We start from the raw sequence: 19,719 nt of genomic DNA, 5'->3' as shown, positions 1-19,719 counted from the left end.
AAAATTATGCTATCAATATAGAATTTGGGACATCTATTTGGATGGCAGGAAGCACAGAGGAAAACTGCACAGAGGGTCTGAGAAGTAGATATGAATTGAGGGCTGAGATCAAGGAGAAGAAAAAAGTGAGAAAGAAGTTAAAGCCGAAATGAGGAGGGCAATCAATGAAGTATTATCTGTGCAATTATGATATGATGACGTTTCCCAAGTTAGCTGCCCAGTCAACCCACAAACAATTTCAAGATCAGGGATAGGTGACCTTTAGCACTCCTGTTGCTTTGGACTACATCTCCCATTATACTCTTATATCCATTATTTTGGTAAAGCATCAGGGGAAATGTAGTCTACAATATCTGGAGTGCCAAAGGCAACTATCTGTTGTTTTAGATAATGCAAACTTCAGCGGTGAAGGGTTACAAAGTTTAATTCTTAGAATTTGTTGTAACTGTGAATTGTTGTACTACATATTTCATCATCTTGTAACATTCGACAATAATGCAAAATCTAGCAATTTCTGTGTAAATAAGAATAAACTGAAATAATGTGGCCCTGAAGGAAACACGTATCAAGCTGCCTTGAAAAAGAAGTGGAACGATTTACCCAAACATAAGTGATGCAGTAGTAGTGAGAGAGAGAAGGTAAGACAACAATATCATATTAATACTTACATTGAAAGGATGCTAGGAATGGTGATTCTTCCTAGATCGCACAGTAGACCATGTAAAACAAAAACAGAAAAGGAAACATAGTGTAACCTGTACAATATATTGAGACCACTCACAACTTTAAGAGCTTGCATCTGGCTCAGATAGATCAGCACAATGGGTTTGTGAACTGAATCTTCTCAAAACTATTTGGATTTCTCTGAAAAAAACTGCTTCTAGATGGGAGTTCCCATGCCTACTCAAGGGATGAAATTGTCTGTAATGTATTTTGTCCTTCAGTATGTCACATTAGACTTCTGGAAAGTCATAGAGGCAGACTTGTGCATTGATGCAACATCAACAAAAGGGGGAATTAGGTGTAAACTTTTCATCTTTAGAAAAGTGTAGCTGCCAGTTTGAGCATTATCCTGTAGTTCCCTTAACTGAGTCTGGTGAAGGACCATTTTTTTACATAAACTAATTATGTTTATTGTCTTTAGGTTGGGAGTAGGAAAATGACGGTGGAAATGCATTAGTCTTTAACAGAGCAGTGAGGTAGAGGAGTTGGTAGAGTCAAAAAGAAAACAAAATACATTCACGCAAACACATCATTACATTCAGGCATATTGACAATACACACAAATGCACTCCTACATTCACACTCACATACAGACTCTAGATATAGTACAAACACACCTTTCCTTTCCTGTACTGACACTGACAGTGCATACAAATTCAAACCTGAATTCATAAACTGTGAATACTACCTCAAGTACTATACTTCATTCACACATGTTAGTTAAGCACACAAATACATCCCTGCATTTACACGCACTAGCAGTACGCACAAATTACCCCTGCATTCACTTTTACTGACATTATGCACACACACACACACAATCACACAGAATCTACAAACACAAATGCATTTACACAATACACATGTAAATACAAGCACCTAAATTACTATTAGTACGTCTGTGTATAGTCAAAATACAAGGGGAGGTGATTATAATATCACTGGAAAACAAAATCAACTGAAAAAACTCTTACCTAGAAATATAATAATATGCACATTACCTTATTAATACATACAGGTTACACTATGTTTCCTTTATTGTTCAACAGTCTACTTCCACAGATCAAGGAAGTCAAAATTCCAGTCTCTCATTCGGTAGAAGTGTATACTTACATTCTATGTTTCACACTTGTGCAACACTTACCTTTTGTTAAAAAAAAATATGCATATATATTTTAAATGTGAATTATAACTGGTGTGATCCCAAAGCCAGCTAAACTAGTGATCCCCAAAAAGTTTTTGAGAAGAATTTAAAAAGACATGCTAACACAAGAGCAGAAACAAGCAAACTGTAGGTCAATTAATGGTTCATACAATTCGACTGATATGCTACAGTCAACAAGAACAACTGGGATATGGGAGGTTTTAATACTGACATATTTTAGGACAGAGCATTAAACTAACCTAAGGATCACGTCTGACACACCAAGAAACTAAATGGTTCACTGTCAAGTCCAAGAGTCCAATTGAGCTACAATTCCACAGTTATGGTATCAAACAAAACAGCACAAAGTATGTTCTGCCGATGACACATGCATTTCACATTAGAGTATGCGTCAGTGCAACAATGTACACCGTTTCTGTGCTATGGTCCCCTCTAACATTTTTCAATAAAAAAATTATTTTGAAAGGTGTTTTTTTTACACAATTACTGGAGATTTGTATTCGGTCTTTGGGCTGACTGCTAGAGCTCACTAAATGTAATACAAAATAAAGCAGTCACTGGGTGCACTTCACTGGAGCAAAAGTGTATATAATACAAATACAAAATGCAACACATTACCTTGGATGGTACCTTGGATGAAATTTAATTGAACACTATAGGGTCAGGAATACAAACGTGTATTCCTGACCACATAGTAATAAAAATACTATGTGGTCATATCAGATTAAAGTAATAAAAACATAGTAATAAAAAAAAAAAAGGAGTTTAAGCACACGTGGTATATGCATAAGGCTATCCTAACTATAAGATAAGGCCAGGGACTAATGAAAGTATTTTAAAAAATTGGGCAGACTAGATGGGCCGAATGGTTCTTATCTGCCGTCACATTCTATGTTTCTATTTAGGTTGCCAGCCCCCCTTAAAAAGCTATTAAACTCAATCCAGTTCCATGCAGGTGCTCCGGCGCTGGCTCTGCTCCACCTTCTTTACTAAGATCATCATAACTGACAATCTCAGCCAATCCAATGTTTGGATTGGCTGAGATTGTCAATTCTGATCATCTCAGTCAAGAAGGCCGAGCAGAGCCAGCAGCCAATAAGAATCTCCTCATATTGGCACAGTGAATCAATCCATCTCTATATATGTTCAGCTGGCAAAATCCATGTAGAGCGTGGAGACTCTAAACGTCTAGTGGTCGTCTGAGTGACTGCCACTGGAGGTGTCCCTAGGAAGCAATGTAAACACTGCCTATTCTCCGAAAAGGCAGCGTTCACATGAACATGTTTGAGTGACATACTATACTCACCAGAACAACTACATTAAGCTGTAGATGTTCTGGTAAAAATAGTGTCCCTTTAATATTATAAGGCTGTAACATTTGAAGCTGCATGTATATATATATATTTTTTAATGAACAGGAAAAGTGAAGACTGCACACAAAATAAAATTCATGCTAATAAAAATGCTATTTACAAAATGGCTGGACAAAATATACATTTGTTAATTCAACTAATGGGATTTAAGGAGAAGGGATAAAGCAATCGCCTACTCCAGGCCAGCCAAAATAGCTGAAGATTTGAGATTTTGAACTTGGCAAATCCATTGTCAATTCTCCGCAATTCCTGGATTAGCAATTAAACCCCTACAGTTAAATTGATCATGCGAAGACACAATTACACAGAATACAAGAGATCATCGGTACTTGACTTTGCTCAGTGAAATGCTAGATCTTGCTAATTTGAGAATAAATAGTGCACTTTGTTAGCATAAATATAAGATTATATAAAAAAGAGCAATTCAAGGATCAAGTTTTCAAATATGTGCAGTCACCAGGGATACTAATAGAATTATGCTATTTTGGTCCAATTTAGAATCTTGACTGAGAATTGTTCTTACAATATTGACCATATTGACTCTAATTTTGGTGAAACCTATTACCTTTCTAACGAAGTAAATAGCCACCATGCTCTGGGACATGGTCTACACCCTTGAGTTGACCTAACATGTTCTATGAATTGCATAATTACACAATATCTTTAAATTAATTCAGGGTATTATAACAACCTCTAAATCTCATGCTGTATTCTTCTGTAGCTATGGTGTACTAACCCTTCACCCACAGTAATACCCCACACTGTCACTAATTATTTAATTGAAGGTGTTATCTCTCACTCAGGATTATGGGATACATGGGGCTTAAAATGAAATGGTGCCATAAATTGTGCAGGAACTTTTCAGGACCCCACTTGGAACTCAAGCCACTAGGGCAGGGCTGGGTAGCCTTCAGCACTCTAGATGTTTTGGACTACATCTCCATTGATGCTTTGCAGCATTATGACTGTAAAAGCATTATGGGAGATGCAGTCCAAAACATCTCAGGTTGCCTAACCCTGCCCCAGGAACACCCTTCTGAATGAACTGTATTTCTTAATTACAGATTTGAACAGAATAAATTATTTTCAGTCTAGTGAAGTGCATCCAGTGGCCTCTTTCTATTACATTACAGGGGTTTCCAGTGATAAGTCCTATCTTACTGTTATTGTCCCTTAAGGTATAATGACATCATTACCTGCTTTTCCCTCGTCCCCGACGCAGAGTATGGCTGTCACCATCCCTATCTTCTCTGGCACGGTGCAATGATGGGGAGCGGCTATGTGTGCTGCGGGAACTGGTAGTGCTCGCAAGACTGCTATCCCCCACCGCTGCACCACCGGAGACTTCAGGGCCCTGGGAGAGCAGCTGTGGGGGGAGACCGCGTAGCGAGGGCACCGGAGAGTAATGAGCTCCATCAGAATTGAGGTTGTTGTCACTGGCGGAGCGCTGCAGGAAGCGAGGAGATGAGAGACCCACACAGCTCACAACACGTCTGCGCTTTGTGTAACTTGGAGTCTCCCGAAAAGGCACTAAAAGGAAACAGACAAGAAAAATAAAATAAATATGAGAAAGGACATTGCAGGACTCACAGCCGAGCATCCAGGAGACATAATAATGGCTTAATGATACTAAAAACTTAAAGATACATAAACAATACAATTCATCATGAGAATTACCTTATAAAAATGCAAGATGCACAATAGACACTGACTTTTTAAAGAAGATTTTAGAAGGTCCTTGAAAGTCCTAAATATCAAGAACATCTAATTGTCCATGAAAAATGCAGACTGCAATGCTTGTAAATGGGTCCAACACATATAATAACGTAAAAGCTTAGAGTAGAGAGAGATACAGTATATATATAGAGAGAGATACAGAATATACTGTATCTCTCTCTACTCTAAGCTCCTACATTATTACGTGTTGGGATTGGTAGCAGAAACTGATAACTCATGATGAATATAAGAATGTGAATTAGAACCGAGCATGTAAAATATAGGTTGCTAAGAGGGCATTATCTAGAAACATACAAGTAAAATAGTCTAAAAAGCAAAGTAAAAAAAAAAAAAGTGAAATTACATTTTTTTTTTAACAGAAATGTGTGAGTGTGGCAGAGGAACATGAGATTTGGGGTATTAAAAAACCCACTTATATAAAATGATTGGGAGTACCTATTAGCCTGGTGTACTGTGTAAGGTTACAGTTAGCTGGTGTTACTTACCAATGTCGGATTCTTTGTGAGTTTTGATGATTTCAGCAAGCTCAAAATTTCCTGCAATAATAGCGACCTAGGATGAAAGAGTAAGAGCAGAAAGGTCAACTAAAATTACAGTTAGGTAATAAATTCATTATAAATTCATTTGGGCAGGGCCTTCTTGGTGTTTTGTCTCTGTGAATATATTGTATGTCAATTACTTGTTGTCTGATATCCCCATTCTATATTTATTAAGCACTGAGGAATATGTTTGCACTTTTTAATGGTCAATAACGATATAATAATAGTAATGATATACCTTCTCCTATATGTGTTAAGAGCTTGTCAAATAATTACAATAATAATCGTCTGAAATTTTGGAACTTCTTTGCAATATTACAAGTAACAAGAAAAAAAAAATAAAGAAACGCAGTAATTAGTGCTGAGAGTAGGACAGAGCCAGTGATGTAGCTAGAGCTTTTGCCGCCCGATGCTGCCCCTGAGTTTGCTGCCCCCTGAGTTTCTCGACCCATGTCATGTCCGGTACAGTCGTGGACGTCCGTGGCTGCACCAGACATACCTCTTTTAAGTACTCAACTCCTCTAGCCCAACACAGTTTGCAACCTTTGCCACCCCCAAAAAAGTGCTGCCCGGGGCGGACCTCCCCCCCCCCCCCCCCAATCTCCCCTTGCTACCCCACTGGTCTGAGCATATAGAAGGAGTAGCAAAACATCCTATTCTTCCTTATACAGGGTGGGCCAAAAGTCAGAGTGGGATTTGATAGGTAAATAAGTTATTTGTTAGTAGTTCCATTCTATTTTTTGTGGGTACATATTGTAACAGAGGCTTGTGATATACATCATGGGTAATTTCACAAAGGAACAACAACTAAAAATAGTGGAATTTTATTGGAGTGAAATATCAGGATATGATTTAAATTGTTTTACATTGTGTAATGGAAAATCCTCCTGAAAAGTGGTTTTAACAGGATAGAGCTTCTGCACCCACAGCGAGAGCCACAGTAGACCTCCTGAGACAAGTGTTCAGCAAGCAGATAATTTCAAGAAATTCCCAGATTAATTGGCCGCCACGTTCGCCCAAACTCCAGCTCCCGATTACTTGCTGTGGGGATATCTCAAGGAGCAGGCGTACACTTGAGCAGCTTAAGGAGAATATCGGTGCAGAAATTTGAGCACTAGAGCCTCAAACATTAACTAATGTTATAAACAAAGCAATCGCAAGAGCCCAACTTTGCAAGGCAGTAACTGGAGCTCATTTAAAAGAAGTCATCTTCCGTACTTAGTGAAACAAGTCTACATTTGTTAAACATTCATTGTATGTAATATGATTGAAATGGGTTCACTAATAAAAGTTATTGACTCCTCAAAGACTACTCTGAATTTTGTCACACCCTGTATTATTCACTTTCTGGCAGTCAAAAAATGGGACTTTATATATAAATATGCTTTGAAACAAAATATATAAATTTGCAACAATACTACAAGAAAGATATGATTGATTTAATGTTACACATTACTTAGCCATGCTCCATGTACTAAGTATCTAAGCTTGCAAAGTCGAGTTATATTTCGAGCATTTTATGATTTTGACCTCAGACACAGCACAGAATAAAACTTGCATTAACCTTTTTTTATGAGATGTTCTGTTTCTAAATTATATACATTTTTATATAAATATCTAGTTCAGTCAAGGAAAATCCAGGGCAAACAATGGAAATAGCAGTGTTTTATTTAGTTTCCTCTCTGTAGGCATTTTTTTATGAAAGGTGCAAAGGTGCAGAATTTGCCACAATGATTGACAGTAAACTAAGATGGAGGTGCCCAGGTGCATGTTAAAGGCATGGGGATTTCTGTTTCTATATTTCACATTCTGCAAATACATATTTGTTAAATATATGGAAAAGAAAACATAATATTAAAAATACTGGAAAGCAACAAGTCCCTTATAAAGTGTATATTTGCAACAATTTCAGCATCATCCATCAATAAATCTTAGCCTCGGTGTTCTGTTCTAATTCTCTGAGTAACAGAGTAATACTAATTGCACACACACACACACACACACACACACACATATATAAATAAAATAATATTACGTGCTCTTGCCTGTTTATTTATGGTAAAGGAGGCATCTGCACATCTGTACAAATACACCCACGCACACACTACCTATGACTTCACATATGTACAGGTAAGAACATTTTTTTTAGATTAATTGCTCTGTATCAACAGATGGCAAGCCTAAGGGAGGGGTACTGACACTGGGCTGACAATAATCCAGATTAAGGGATGATCTAGATGGGCATGTGGATTATCTCCTCATCACAAGGAAAGGATGATGTCCTTGTGAGAAGCTGCTAGGTCACCGCCTCACTGGGAACTATAGTTGGCTATTCAGGGAACGTACGAGTGTAGGTGACATGCAGGGTTAAGAAGTATATCTATTATTTTTATTAAAGTCGCCTAGATCTAATCCATTCTAATTATAGCCCCAAAAAATACAATAACTGCTTACGCTAACGCTGCATCACCGATTCAATCTAAACACCCACAGAAGCACTAATTTATTTTACATGTCTACAATACACCTGTTTTCATTTAAACACCCACAGAGCTATGATTTCCATTTGCGCACAAACCTTAGCAGAGGTTTACATTTACACACCCACAGTATTGCTGCTTTTTCGATATAACACATCAGGAAGGTACAATGTAGCTAAAATAGCTGACGATTACTTAGGAGCAGCTGATAATACACATTAGCAAAGGGTCATCTTTATGGGGGAACTTTTGAATCCAGAAATCAAATTAGCAGGTTACTGTAATTTAGCCATGACTCAGGCACTAGACTCGGTCAAAATAGGTTAAATCAGCAGAACTTTTCCAATGCATTAGAAACTTTTCATTTATTTTTAGACATAGTTATTTCACTGTTCCAGAGAAATGTGGAAGCTATATTTTGCCAGTGTGAAATCAGTCAATAATAATTCATTTCACACTGGAGCCATAAGAATTCCATATTCTTCTGAGCAGCAGACACAAGAGATTTGTTTTGTCACAAACAGCATTTTTTTTACCCTTCAAATTTAGGCCAATCAGGCTATCATCCAAATTCCTGATTTCCCCAATCAGTATGTTAACTAATCACAAAACATATCATTTACACAATGGACTAGCATGTTCATTTGATTTGTGATCTGGAGTTCCGCATTTGGAATTTGAAATTCACTTAGAATTCTCACTACAGTGGGATGTCAATGTAAATTTTAACATAGGCCAAAGTAGTCAAACTGAAACCATAACTGACTGAGAGAATGTTTCCAGCTCAGCTACTTTGGCCTTAAATTTGGTTATTCACTTTGAATAACCCTGATAATAGGGTGGTATCCTGATTTTGTGTTTGTCTCTGTAGATAGCTGTATTATAACTCATGTTAGCAACTATGTTGAAGAATCTAGTTGCACTATAGTGGTAAGTAGATTACTTGACATACCTGGAATGCAGTCTGGTTGTTAAAGTTCCGAATTTCTTTACTTGCTCCACGGAAGAGAAGAACCCGAGCGCAGCTCTCCTACCATAGAGATACAGAGGTAACTCAGAGCATGAATTACACCAGGCAAAATTCAACTCACCAAAATCTCCCGAACCCCCTCCTCCTGTATTCCTTTAGACCAGGGGTTCACAACTTAGTCCTCAAGTACCCTATACCAGTCCAGGATTTAGGAATTACCCTGTTGTGTCTAAAGTGTTTTTTCTTTTCTTTCTAAAAACATCTTAGACACAACTGGGTAATCCCCAAATCTTGGACCGTTAGGGGGTACTCGAGGACTGGGTTGGAAATCACTGCTTTAGACAAACACAAGACTTATCCACCCATGAGGTGGGCAAACAGATCACTTAGTACCTACGACAAAACATTTAATATGTATTTATTTTACCCTAAGGTTATTATAAACTATGTTATCAGTGTCAAGAATAGAAATCCCAAATTAACCCAGTGACTGATTACTTACCTACACATGACCTCTTGACATAGTCTAGCCGATGCATATATTGTGTAACTATCACAAACAACATTTTCATTTGTAGACTGCATTGGAGTGATCAAATTGTAATTAATTGTGTGGAATCTATAGGTATTACATTTCAATAGTGATCATCCCCATGTTTACACTAAACAATGTTACCTAAAAGCTATGTGAACGACACGGGAATATATGCAGCATTCTACATTTTTATGGAAAAACTGTGAGGATGTTAATGTGCTGTGAAGGTATTTGTGCAATAAATGTGTTGTTGGGAAATATGTATCTAAAGAGTTCATCGAACAAGAATATATTTTGCAGAAATGAACAACCTGCAGCCTAATCAGTCATTTTACCACAAGCACATTTGTTGAGTGGCACCCACATGGGAATCTCTGCCTAAGCCCGAGACCTTCAATGTCACAGAGGTCAGTTACCTCTGGGTATCTGTAGTTGCTCAAATAATGCATTGTTTTCTAAAGAGCTACAAAACCTGCTTGTACCATTTAAAGTAACAGATTTCAGCAACAGAGTTCAGTGCTGCCTGATTAAGGTAAAACGGGTAACAAAAAATGATTGGCACTTTTGTCATGTATTACTTTTGGCATAGGTTGTCAATACGTGGTAATGCTAACCAAAACAATATATAAGCCGACCCTTTCATATTCTGTCATAGAAATCAAATGGACCAACACTGCCACTGGCTATTCAATGTGCTGCTATAAGGTTTAGCAAAGAATACAAGGATCCAAAAACCAACATACATCTAACTTCAGCCTCCAGACCACCTAGCAATATCAAAACAGACCAGAATCTGGTACAAAGAGCATATGGTATAATGAGGTAAACATTTAAAATGTCACCCCCTCAATGCAGGATGCACTGCACTAACAAGGTAAAAAGGTATTCATGGGACTAAGGAATTGTTACCCCTGGATATGGTAACTGTAGCAGGAGGGTTTGTTTTCTTAACTGGTCACAACTTTAGCTTGCTGAAAAGCTTTATATGTGAAGAGTGTGTCCTATTTTTTTTTCATTTTGCAAAAAGTGCAGATTTCAATAGAAATTGACATTTTTATACATTAACCTGGTTACACCTCCTTGGCTTTCAAGCATACAACAGGTAATGTTACTTCCTGATTTTGTTAGCTCAGTGCAGCTGACTTCAAGAGTCAGCAATTGCCCAGAACACCTAACTTCAAAGTCTACACATCGAGTTGTATTGGGAAGACTGTGATTGGACAGCCACAGAAAGTCTGGGCGGGGTTAGAAGAGGAGAGCTTGCAAAGGCAGCAGACAAGAGATCTTTAGGTTCTGCAAGCTGATTTTAGATATATCCCTAATGAAAAAATACATAATTAAATTCACGCAAGTTTTCATGTGGGGGTATATCTACCAAACAGTGATTTTTTATTTATTATTATTATTTTGTATTTGGGCAGTGGTATGTCCCTTTAAGTGTCTACTATTTTCCATCTTTCATAAGATAATGCTAATAATAACACCCACTGAGCTTGTTCCTGTGAAGATATAATATGACTGATAGTGGTACTTAGCTGTCAACAAACCAACCCCAAAAAGGCCCCCACGTGTTATCTTGGCACTGAATGCCAACTGATCTATTGTCACATGTTATTTATGTCAATGTGTTCCCATGTATTTAACCTATTAAATGTAATATATTTATCTTGTAAACTAAATAACCATTCCCATTATTGCATAATTATATGTTTGTCACATCTAGAACTAAAACTAGTGACAGAGAAGGATGTTTGGCACCCTCTAACCTAACAAATTATATCTCCTACATGCACTCATGCCGAGTAGAACTAAACAAAGGCAGTGTATGAGCATTTGAGGTACTTTGTTTTCCTGTGATTGGAGGATTGTAGAAATGGTATGCGTTATGCAAACAATTATATGTTTTGCTTTGATGTTATCCGACCCTTTTAACTCTTTTAGCAACCCTCGGTACACTATAACAGCCACTTGTGGGGTCAGAGAACAGTACACAAGAAATATTAAAATAACACAACACATTTACCAAACAATAGTGGTTATTTTAACAATAAAGCAGGGATCTAGTCAAAAGTGACCCTTGAAGTATGTGATTAATTATTAGTGATCTAATACTAAATCTTTAAAAGAACTTTATTAATTGGCATACTAACAAGTAAAGAACTGAAAAGGTTACATCTGCGGATATAACCAGGAAGAAAGCTTTTAAACAAAAGACTTTTTAACTTAAAGTTATTTCATTGCCACCTTACAATTAATAAGTAGAGATAACCCTCACTAGTTTACGTGAACGTACTTTACCTGCAAGGTTATTTTCTTACCTGTCTTATGGTTCACCTAGCTGAGCAATGTAGTTGCCTCTCTGGCACCTGAACAAACTAGTGACATTGACAATAGTCTGCATTTTGTGAGTGTGGTGGTCAATGTATAAACTTGTTAATTAATGAAGTCAATCAGGGTTATTCACTAAAATGAATTACAAGTGGATTTCAAATTTAAAGAAGCTTGGTCACTTTGCAGGTTTTGCTTTTAAATTAATCGTGTGTGTCCTTCTATCTCTTCTTCCTATTATATATATTTAGTTACACATAATAAAAAGAAGCTTTTCATTCGTAAAATGGAGTGAAAAAAGTTTGTCTTTTTCACTCCGTTGTGTAAATGGGGAACTGACGTTCTCAGCCTATCAGCGGTGCCCAGTCCTAGGTTTTCTCATTGAAGCCTCAGACTCAAATGGAATTGAAGAAGCAGGGCTGTTCATTAGCAGCTTAACCACCAGAAAGTAAGATGGTTCCTTGCACTATAATAACTTAATTCCGATGAAGTTGTTATGGTGCCCGGAGTATTCCTATAAATAAGAAGATGTAATGGTTACCTAATCCATTTTCTGACACATAACCACAAGGACTTAGTAAAGTTTTAACAGAAAATAATACTAGACTGGTAGACAATGTTACCAGGTACGGCTTGTTTGATTGACAAAGGAACAGCCTAGAAATCGAAATATTTTTTACCACCAACTCCATCATCTTTTTCTTTGGATTCTTTTAATTTGTTGCTTTAGTTTGTGGTGTTACCATATTGTTATTAGTTAGGTTACCTGTTATTTCTGCATTGTACATATATAACATAATATATGTAACATAACATTAAAAGGAAATGCTTACATTACACTATTGGATACAATATTGAATATTACCTATAAATGGTGTTTAACTTTTTATAGTAAATGTTTTATATTAAAAGATTTGGCAAATAACATTAAAATCAAGCCCAGTCCATGCAATGCCAGGACACATATTGTAAATGTATATTCTCTCTGTTAAAAATGATGTGCAAAGAACAGAGCTTATAACAAAGACCACAACAGAGGGCTAATATGGAGGTACCCTGTTGCAGTATATATCATTTAAAAAAAAACAAAAAAAAACAGACTTTCAGCTGTTTGCAATTAACAAATCAAACAAAAGCTATTGAAATAGCTCAACACAATGCATGCTTCAAGTTCTTTCCCTGAATTCAGCTGGAAACGCAAGTTATAATGACTTCTCCTGTCTCTAAATTATTCAACCCCCTGAATAGAATCGCTCACAACAGCACAAATATTTAAAACAGGTGTTGTCTCCAGCATACTTGATGCAACTAATCAAAAACTTAATTTGTTGCACCAGGTGTGCTTGAGCTGGAACACTTGAAATACCAGAACTGGTTAGGGGTTTGATGAGTGTCACTTTTGACTGCATGTTCGAAATATGGCTAAGTCAAAAGATTGGTCCACAAAGTTAAGAGAAGAGATCATCTCCTTTCAAAAACATGGAATGGGACACAAAAAGATTGTGAAGGCACTGAATGTTCCTATAGACAGCGTTGGAAGCATAGTTCGCAAGTTCAAAGTTTAAGGAACAGTGATTACCTTACCCTGGATGGGGCAGAAAAAGGAAGTTATCAATGGCTGCAATCAGATTTCTGAGAAAGCAGATTTTGAAAAACCTTCTAGTGACTGTGAAAGACCTGCAGCATGACTTGGTGGCAACAGGCACTAAGGTTTCACTGAGCACAGTAAGGCACATACTAACACAGAAGGTTTCCATGTCAGAACTCCAAGATGTACACCACTACTGATTCAAAAGCACAACAAATGTCAGCTCCAATACGAACAAAATCATATAAATAAGCCACATATGTTTTGGGATTCTTTTTTATGGATCGATGAAACAAAACTGGAACTTTTCGTCCCAATGGATCAGCAGTAAGTCTGGAGGAAGAAGAATGAAACATATGCTGAAAAGAACACTCTGCCTACAGTTAAGCCTGGTGGTAACTCAGCGCTGCTCTTGGGCTGTTTTGCATTCTCTGGCACTGGAAACCTGTAGCGTGTGGAAGTATCAGGAAATCCTAGGAGATTTCTGTGAGGAAGTTGAAGCTTGGGCGTCAGTGGACCTTCCAACAAGACAAAGATCCCAAACATACTGTAAATTCCACCAAGGCTTGGTTGCAGAAGAAGTCCTGGAAAATTCTACAATGGCCATCACAGTCACCTGACTTGAACCCTATAGAAAATCTCTTGCAGGATTTGAAGGAAGCAGTTGCAGTACGCAAACCCAAGAATATTACTGAAATGGAGGACATGAGCAATGGGCTAAGATTCCCTCAGGAACGCTTCCAGAAGCTGGTATTTGGCTATGCATTTCATTTGCAGCAGGTCATCATAGCAAAAGTGTGCTCTTCTAAATACTAAAGATGCGTGCCATGAAGGGATTGAATCATTTTGAGACTGGAGAAGTCATTATAAGTTGCAGTGTCAGTTGAATTTGGGGAAACCACTTGAAGCATTCATTGTTTTGAGCTATTTCAATAGATTATTTTATGTTTCGGTCATTGCAAATAGCTGCAAGTCTGTACATTTTAAAAATAAACCTGAATTGCAATGGGGGTTGATTAATTTTGATTACAACTGTCTATATATGTGGATTTCTATATTTAATTTGATTTTCACACCTCACAAATACATATTTGTTAGTAAACATACTATCAAAAGTCCTGGCAAGTTCCTATTCCCCTTTAAGACTTTACATCATTAAAAAACAGACATCTCATATTTCTTATTATTTAGTAATCTCTGCTTTTCGATTATACTTCTGTCATGTCCAGCTGTTTACTGTGTATGAAGTGTGGCTTTAATCTGGGTGTATTATATAGTAACATGCTGAGACACAAAATACATTAGAACATTAGATGGGCATTCTCCTTATTAGCTGTGTGTAAGATGTGAATATATAGAAATGAAAAGATTTCTAGATGGTCTTAATAATCTTTGCAGGACCTGAAGATATTTATCAAATGTGACAGGTTACAGTTCTTAATTAAGATATATCCTTTGTATTGCAAAATAAGTACTAATTTGAATAAGCATTAATGAGATATTTAACGTGCTTCAGGCTACCGTTATTTCATGTTGCTAACTTGTATTATCTATGATATGAAAAATTATTTTCACTAATCACTTTTATGAGAAACTGAGTGAGTGTAGTGCACTTGTAAGGACACAATTAAAGCTGATACATCTTGAGGACTCGATGTTATTATGTACGAGGCCACCTAAGTAACTTGGTGTCGCAAAAAATGTCTATTTACGAGTTCTGTGCCATTTTGTATTAATAGCCCTGCAGGACACACTGCTTGCTACATCACATTCTATTGTCTAGTTGTGTCACCTGGTTGTAAAGTGCACACAGGTGCAGAGCGCTGTTCCCTGACGCGTTCTGTGCTCTCATGTCAGCTCCATAAAACAGAAGATGCTCCAAATGTTGAACATGACCGTACCGGCAAGCCTGAGAAACATACAGAAAGAAAGGGAAAGAGAGCAACAAGGAGAAACAGGAGGATATAGAAAAAGTCAGGGGGAGAAAGACAGAGATGGATGTTTATGGAAACGGGGAGACAATAACCAAACAACCAAGGTTAGAACAAAAGGTGGACAATAGTATTTAAGGCAAAGTGAGAAAAGGAAGAAAAATCAATAACTATACTATATAACGCCTGGATGTATTGCCCTCATACAGCCTTTAGAAAGTATTTAACCCCTTAAGGACACATGACGTGTGTGACATGTCATGATTCCCTTTTATTCCAGAAGTTTGGTCCTTAAGGGGTTAAACTGCCTCATTTATATATCACAACTGTCATTGTCTTATCATTAATGGAACACTATAGGGTCAGGAAGTCAAATGTGTATTCTTGACCCTATTGTGTTAAAAATATTATTTATGTGGCCTTCCTCCCTTTCCCCCTTAAAAAGCTGTAACACTCACCTGGTCTGACCTGATCCGCCTCCTTGGCTGAAATCATCAGAACTGATGCTCTCCGCAATTCAATGCTTTCCTATTGAATCAATGCATCTCTATGAGGAATGTTCAGCACCCCCATGCAGAGAATGGAGAAGCTGAGTGTCAGTGCTGCATGTTGTGCAGCAATGACCGCCGAAGCACTTCCAGTGGGCGTCTGATTGACTGCCGCTGGAGATGTCCCTAGGCAGTAATGTAAACAATGCTTTTTTTCCTGGAAAGGCATTGTTTACATTAAAATGGCTGCAGGGACTGATTATACTCACCAGAACAACTACATTAAGCTCTAGTTACTCTGGTTACTTTAGTGTCCCTTTAATGATCTGGACCTTACCCTTTAATTCCACACAAATCATTAAACAGCCTGTACTCCGTTTTTATTTTAAAAGTCTTCGTTCTGTCCTTTGTCACTGTGTTATTTTTTTGCCACAGTCACTGTGCTGCCCTCAATCCTGGCTTTCTTTCACTCTCTCTACACCTGATTACCTCTTATTTGCCATTTTACTTCTTATTTTAATACTTTTCTACCGTCCCTTTTCTTGCTTTTCTCTCCTTGTATGCAAACGACAATGCAATTTATACTTTCTAGCTTTGGCAGCAGCCATTAGCAAGTGGCATGAACAGACAATTATCCTGTGGCCAAACATAGTTGTACAGTCAGAGAGAAATGAACTTCAGATCTATATACACCAGTTTGACTCCTTTCCTACTATTCATGCGGCAAAAAACTAGAATCTTAGTACATCGTCTGTGGCCACTTACAAGAAAATGCACTTAGCAAATCTCCCTTGCTGCTATATATTTCCTTTTTATGTTTCACTTGTAACATGACTTTCACAGCCTCACCTGGTGGATCTCCTGCCAGCCATTTTCATCCTCACACCCAAGGCTGGCATAGTCTCGGAGCAGCAGCTCGCAACAATACGGATCGCCTCCGACCATTGCACTGTGATAAAGTGGGGTCAAACCGCGGCTGTCCTTGTAATCTGGAGAAGCACCCAAATCTAGGAGGTTCTAAACGTAAAAATCACAAAGGAGTTTTGGAGAAGGATTAAAAGAAGAGAGCAAAAAAAAAATATATAGCTATAATATACAAAGGGGTTTATTTCATTGCAATAGAATTATTGTGCGTTAAAAAATTTGCTTGTGCAATTAACGCATTGTGTACGTTTACACATTATACCCTTCTTTCGTGCAAAATATGTTTGCATGCGAACAAAGTCTTACATAAACTGGGTAGATTTTGCACATTAAACCTTGAATATGAATATGAATAACACAGATAATGTATGCAGTAAATGTATTCATTTACTGTGGTGTTATTAAATGTAATGCTCTTTAAAGTTCTTGAGAATGCACCAGTTAACTAATAGACATCAGCCCTGAAAAATCAGTGTAAGCCTTTTGAAAACTTCTGAGTTATGGGATGCAAAAAGTATTTAGTACTCCTTTAGACCCAGAACATCTACCCACAAAGTTTTTGCAATCATATGTTCTACTTAGAGTGTTAAAGGACCACTATAGGCACCCAGACCACTTCAGCTTAATAACGTGGTCTGGGTGCCAGGTCCAGCTAGGATTAACCCTTTTTGCTGTAAACATAGCAATTTCAGAGAAACTGCTATGTTTACAAATGGGTTAATCCAGCCTCTAGTGGCTGTCTCATTGACAGCTGCTAGAGGCGCTTCCGCGCTTCTCACTGTGATTTTCACAGTGAGAAGACGCCAGCGTCCATAGGATAGCATTGAGAATGCTTTCCTATGAGACTGGCTGAATGCGCGCTTTCAGCCAATGACGGCAGAAGAGGGAGGAGAGTCTCAGCGCCGAGGGAGCCCTGTGGGGGAAAAAGGTAAGGGATTAACCCCTTCCTCCCCCCCTAGAGCCCGACGGGAGTGGGACCCTGAGGTGGGGGCACCCTCAGGGCACTATAGTGCCAGGAAAACTAGCATATTTTCCTGGCACTATAGTGGTCCTTTAACTCCAGGCAATAAGATTGTGAGTTTATTGCAGTTCCCTAGTTTTTTAAATAAAAAACCATTCAATGCAATAAAATAAACTCCTACGTCTTACTTTATCTGAATGTATTCTTTAGACACCACAGTCTTAGTTTAGTGTTATGATCAATTACAAACATCAATGAATCACATGTTAAGCTCTCCTTGCTTTTCCCATTTGATATTTTTTAAATGTTCTCTTTTATTGAAGGTGCAAAACAGATGTTCTGGTTTTGCAAACCCAGTAAATTCATAGTGCAGAGAGCCCATGCACCTTTTTAAACCTTCAATCTCCACTCACCATCAATACGGCATGGTTACGGTATCGAACCGCTTTGTGCAGAGCCGTTAGTCCCTCTCGAGTTCTGAAATCAAGATGCGCTCCTCCACTGCGCAGAATTTTCACCAGCTCTGCACCGCCTTCTAACTGGGCAGCAAGGGTCAGAGGACACTCTGTTGGTGAGAGAGAGCACGTAAACTCAAGAATTTATATATGCACAAAGGGCTGGCTATGTTGATGATATTCTGAAAAGAGTACATTTAGATTTTTATGTGATTCTTGAACGTGCCAACTTTTAAAAATTCTTTTAGAAGAGTTTTTGTATTTTTTTAACTTAATCACGGCTTAAAGGTACATTTTAAGCAGTTCTTCTGTGTAAATCAGGCCCCTGCAGTCTCACTGCTAAATTCTCTGCATTTGGGAGTTAAATCACTTTATTTCTGTCCATGCAGGCCTAGCCACACCTCCCCTGGATATTACTCACTCAGCCTGCATAAAAAAAATGGTTGCATTTTTAATCAGATGTTAACTTACTTTAAAAGTTTTATCTTGTGCTCTGTAAGTTGAACTTCAGTGACATACAGGAGGCTCCTGAAAGGTCTAGCCAACTATTAACAGTGCAGAAGATAAAAAAAAAAATCTAAAGTAAAAAGATTTCGCAAAAATGGACGTGTAAACATTAGATCTCTCTTTGCAGGAAGTGTTTGGGAAGGATGTATATGTTGCTTTCAGGAAGGTGTGACTATGGCTGCATAAACAAAGTGATTTAACTCCTAAATGGCGAGAATTGAATGTAGTGTAATTTAATTTGTTTAATTTTAATCAAGTTTCATTACATGTATCTGAAACATGGAATGCACTGTCACCACATAAACATAAAATAAAATGTAAATTTAACACACAGATATGATTGGCAATGGCATATCTTGAATACCATACTGGAATACATTGATTTATGCCACAAACTAGCTTGTTACTTGCTGCATATTTGATTTCTACTGCAATGGATACCTGAGTGTCTCAACTCCCTCATTTAGAGTTCTGCGTTTCTCGCTTAATGCACTAACTTAATTATCCTCATAGGTACCTGTAAGTACCGCACTGTTTTTCATGTCTGCTTCATACATTTGAGAAAAAAATAAATGTAAAAAATCTTGTTATAAATGGAAGTTTGCACAATAAAAAGTTAAAAAGTAATTTAACATATAAATTGTTGTAAATAAGAAAACATATGCACAACTGTAATTATTTTTTTTACCAGTTCATCTATTGTGGAAATGCACGGAGTACACACAGTGTCTTGTGGGGTGTTCCTTATATGAAGTGGTTTGTACCTACAATGCTCATTGATGCACGTAGGGAGTGTAACAGATTGACTGGTTATTTGTAACAACTGGCACTGGACCCAAGTCACCATCCACAACAGAGTTATCAACATTTTATTATTATTAGGGGCCCTGGTGTCTGGTAGCTAATTCAATTATATTGTGCTAAGTCAGCAGTGTCCCAGATGAGGATTGACCTGTATATAACTGAGACAGGGGCACTATATCGTTAGGAATAGATTCTTTACTATCATTCTCTG

At 37.6% G+C, this 19,719-nt stretch overlaps 1 protein-coding gene across 2 annotated transcripts in view; it reads right to left on the bottom strand.

The window, feature by feature from the left end:
* The window catches only part of SHANK3 (SH3 and multiple ankyrin repeat domains 3), a 334,590-nt gene that overhangs the window by 121,475 nt on the left and 193,396 nt on the right, over positions 1-19,719 (bottom strand). For both annotated transcript variants that reach the window (XM_063449167.1, XM_063449168.1), the window contains exons 7-12: positions 18,156-18,307; positions 16,707-16,874; positions 15,231-15,347; positions 8,970-9,047; positions 5,484-5,550; positions 4,458-4,791 (exon numbers count right to left, since the gene is read on the bottom strand). In XM_063449167.1, coding sequence (XP_063305237.1) covers positions 4,458-4,791; positions 5,484-5,550; positions 8,970-9,047; positions 15,231-15,347; positions 16,707-16,874; positions 18,156-18,307 — 916 coding nt within the window. The remainder of the gene's footprint in view (positions 1-4,457; positions 4,792-5,483; positions 5,551-8,969; positions 9,048-15,230; positions 15,348-16,706; positions 16,875-18,155; positions 18,308-19,719) is intronic.

The sequence above is a fragment of the Pelobates fuscus genome, chromosome 3 (assembly GCF_036172605.1).
Source record: "Pelobates fuscus isolate aPelFus1 chromosome 3, aPelFus1.pri, whole genome shotgun sequence".
In the NCBI taxonomy this organism is placed as follows: domain Eukaryota; kingdom Metazoa; phylum Chordata; class Amphibia; order Anura; family Pelobatidae; genus Pelobates; species Pelobates fuscus.
This window is presented reverse-complemented; position numbering and strand designations above follow the sequence as displayed.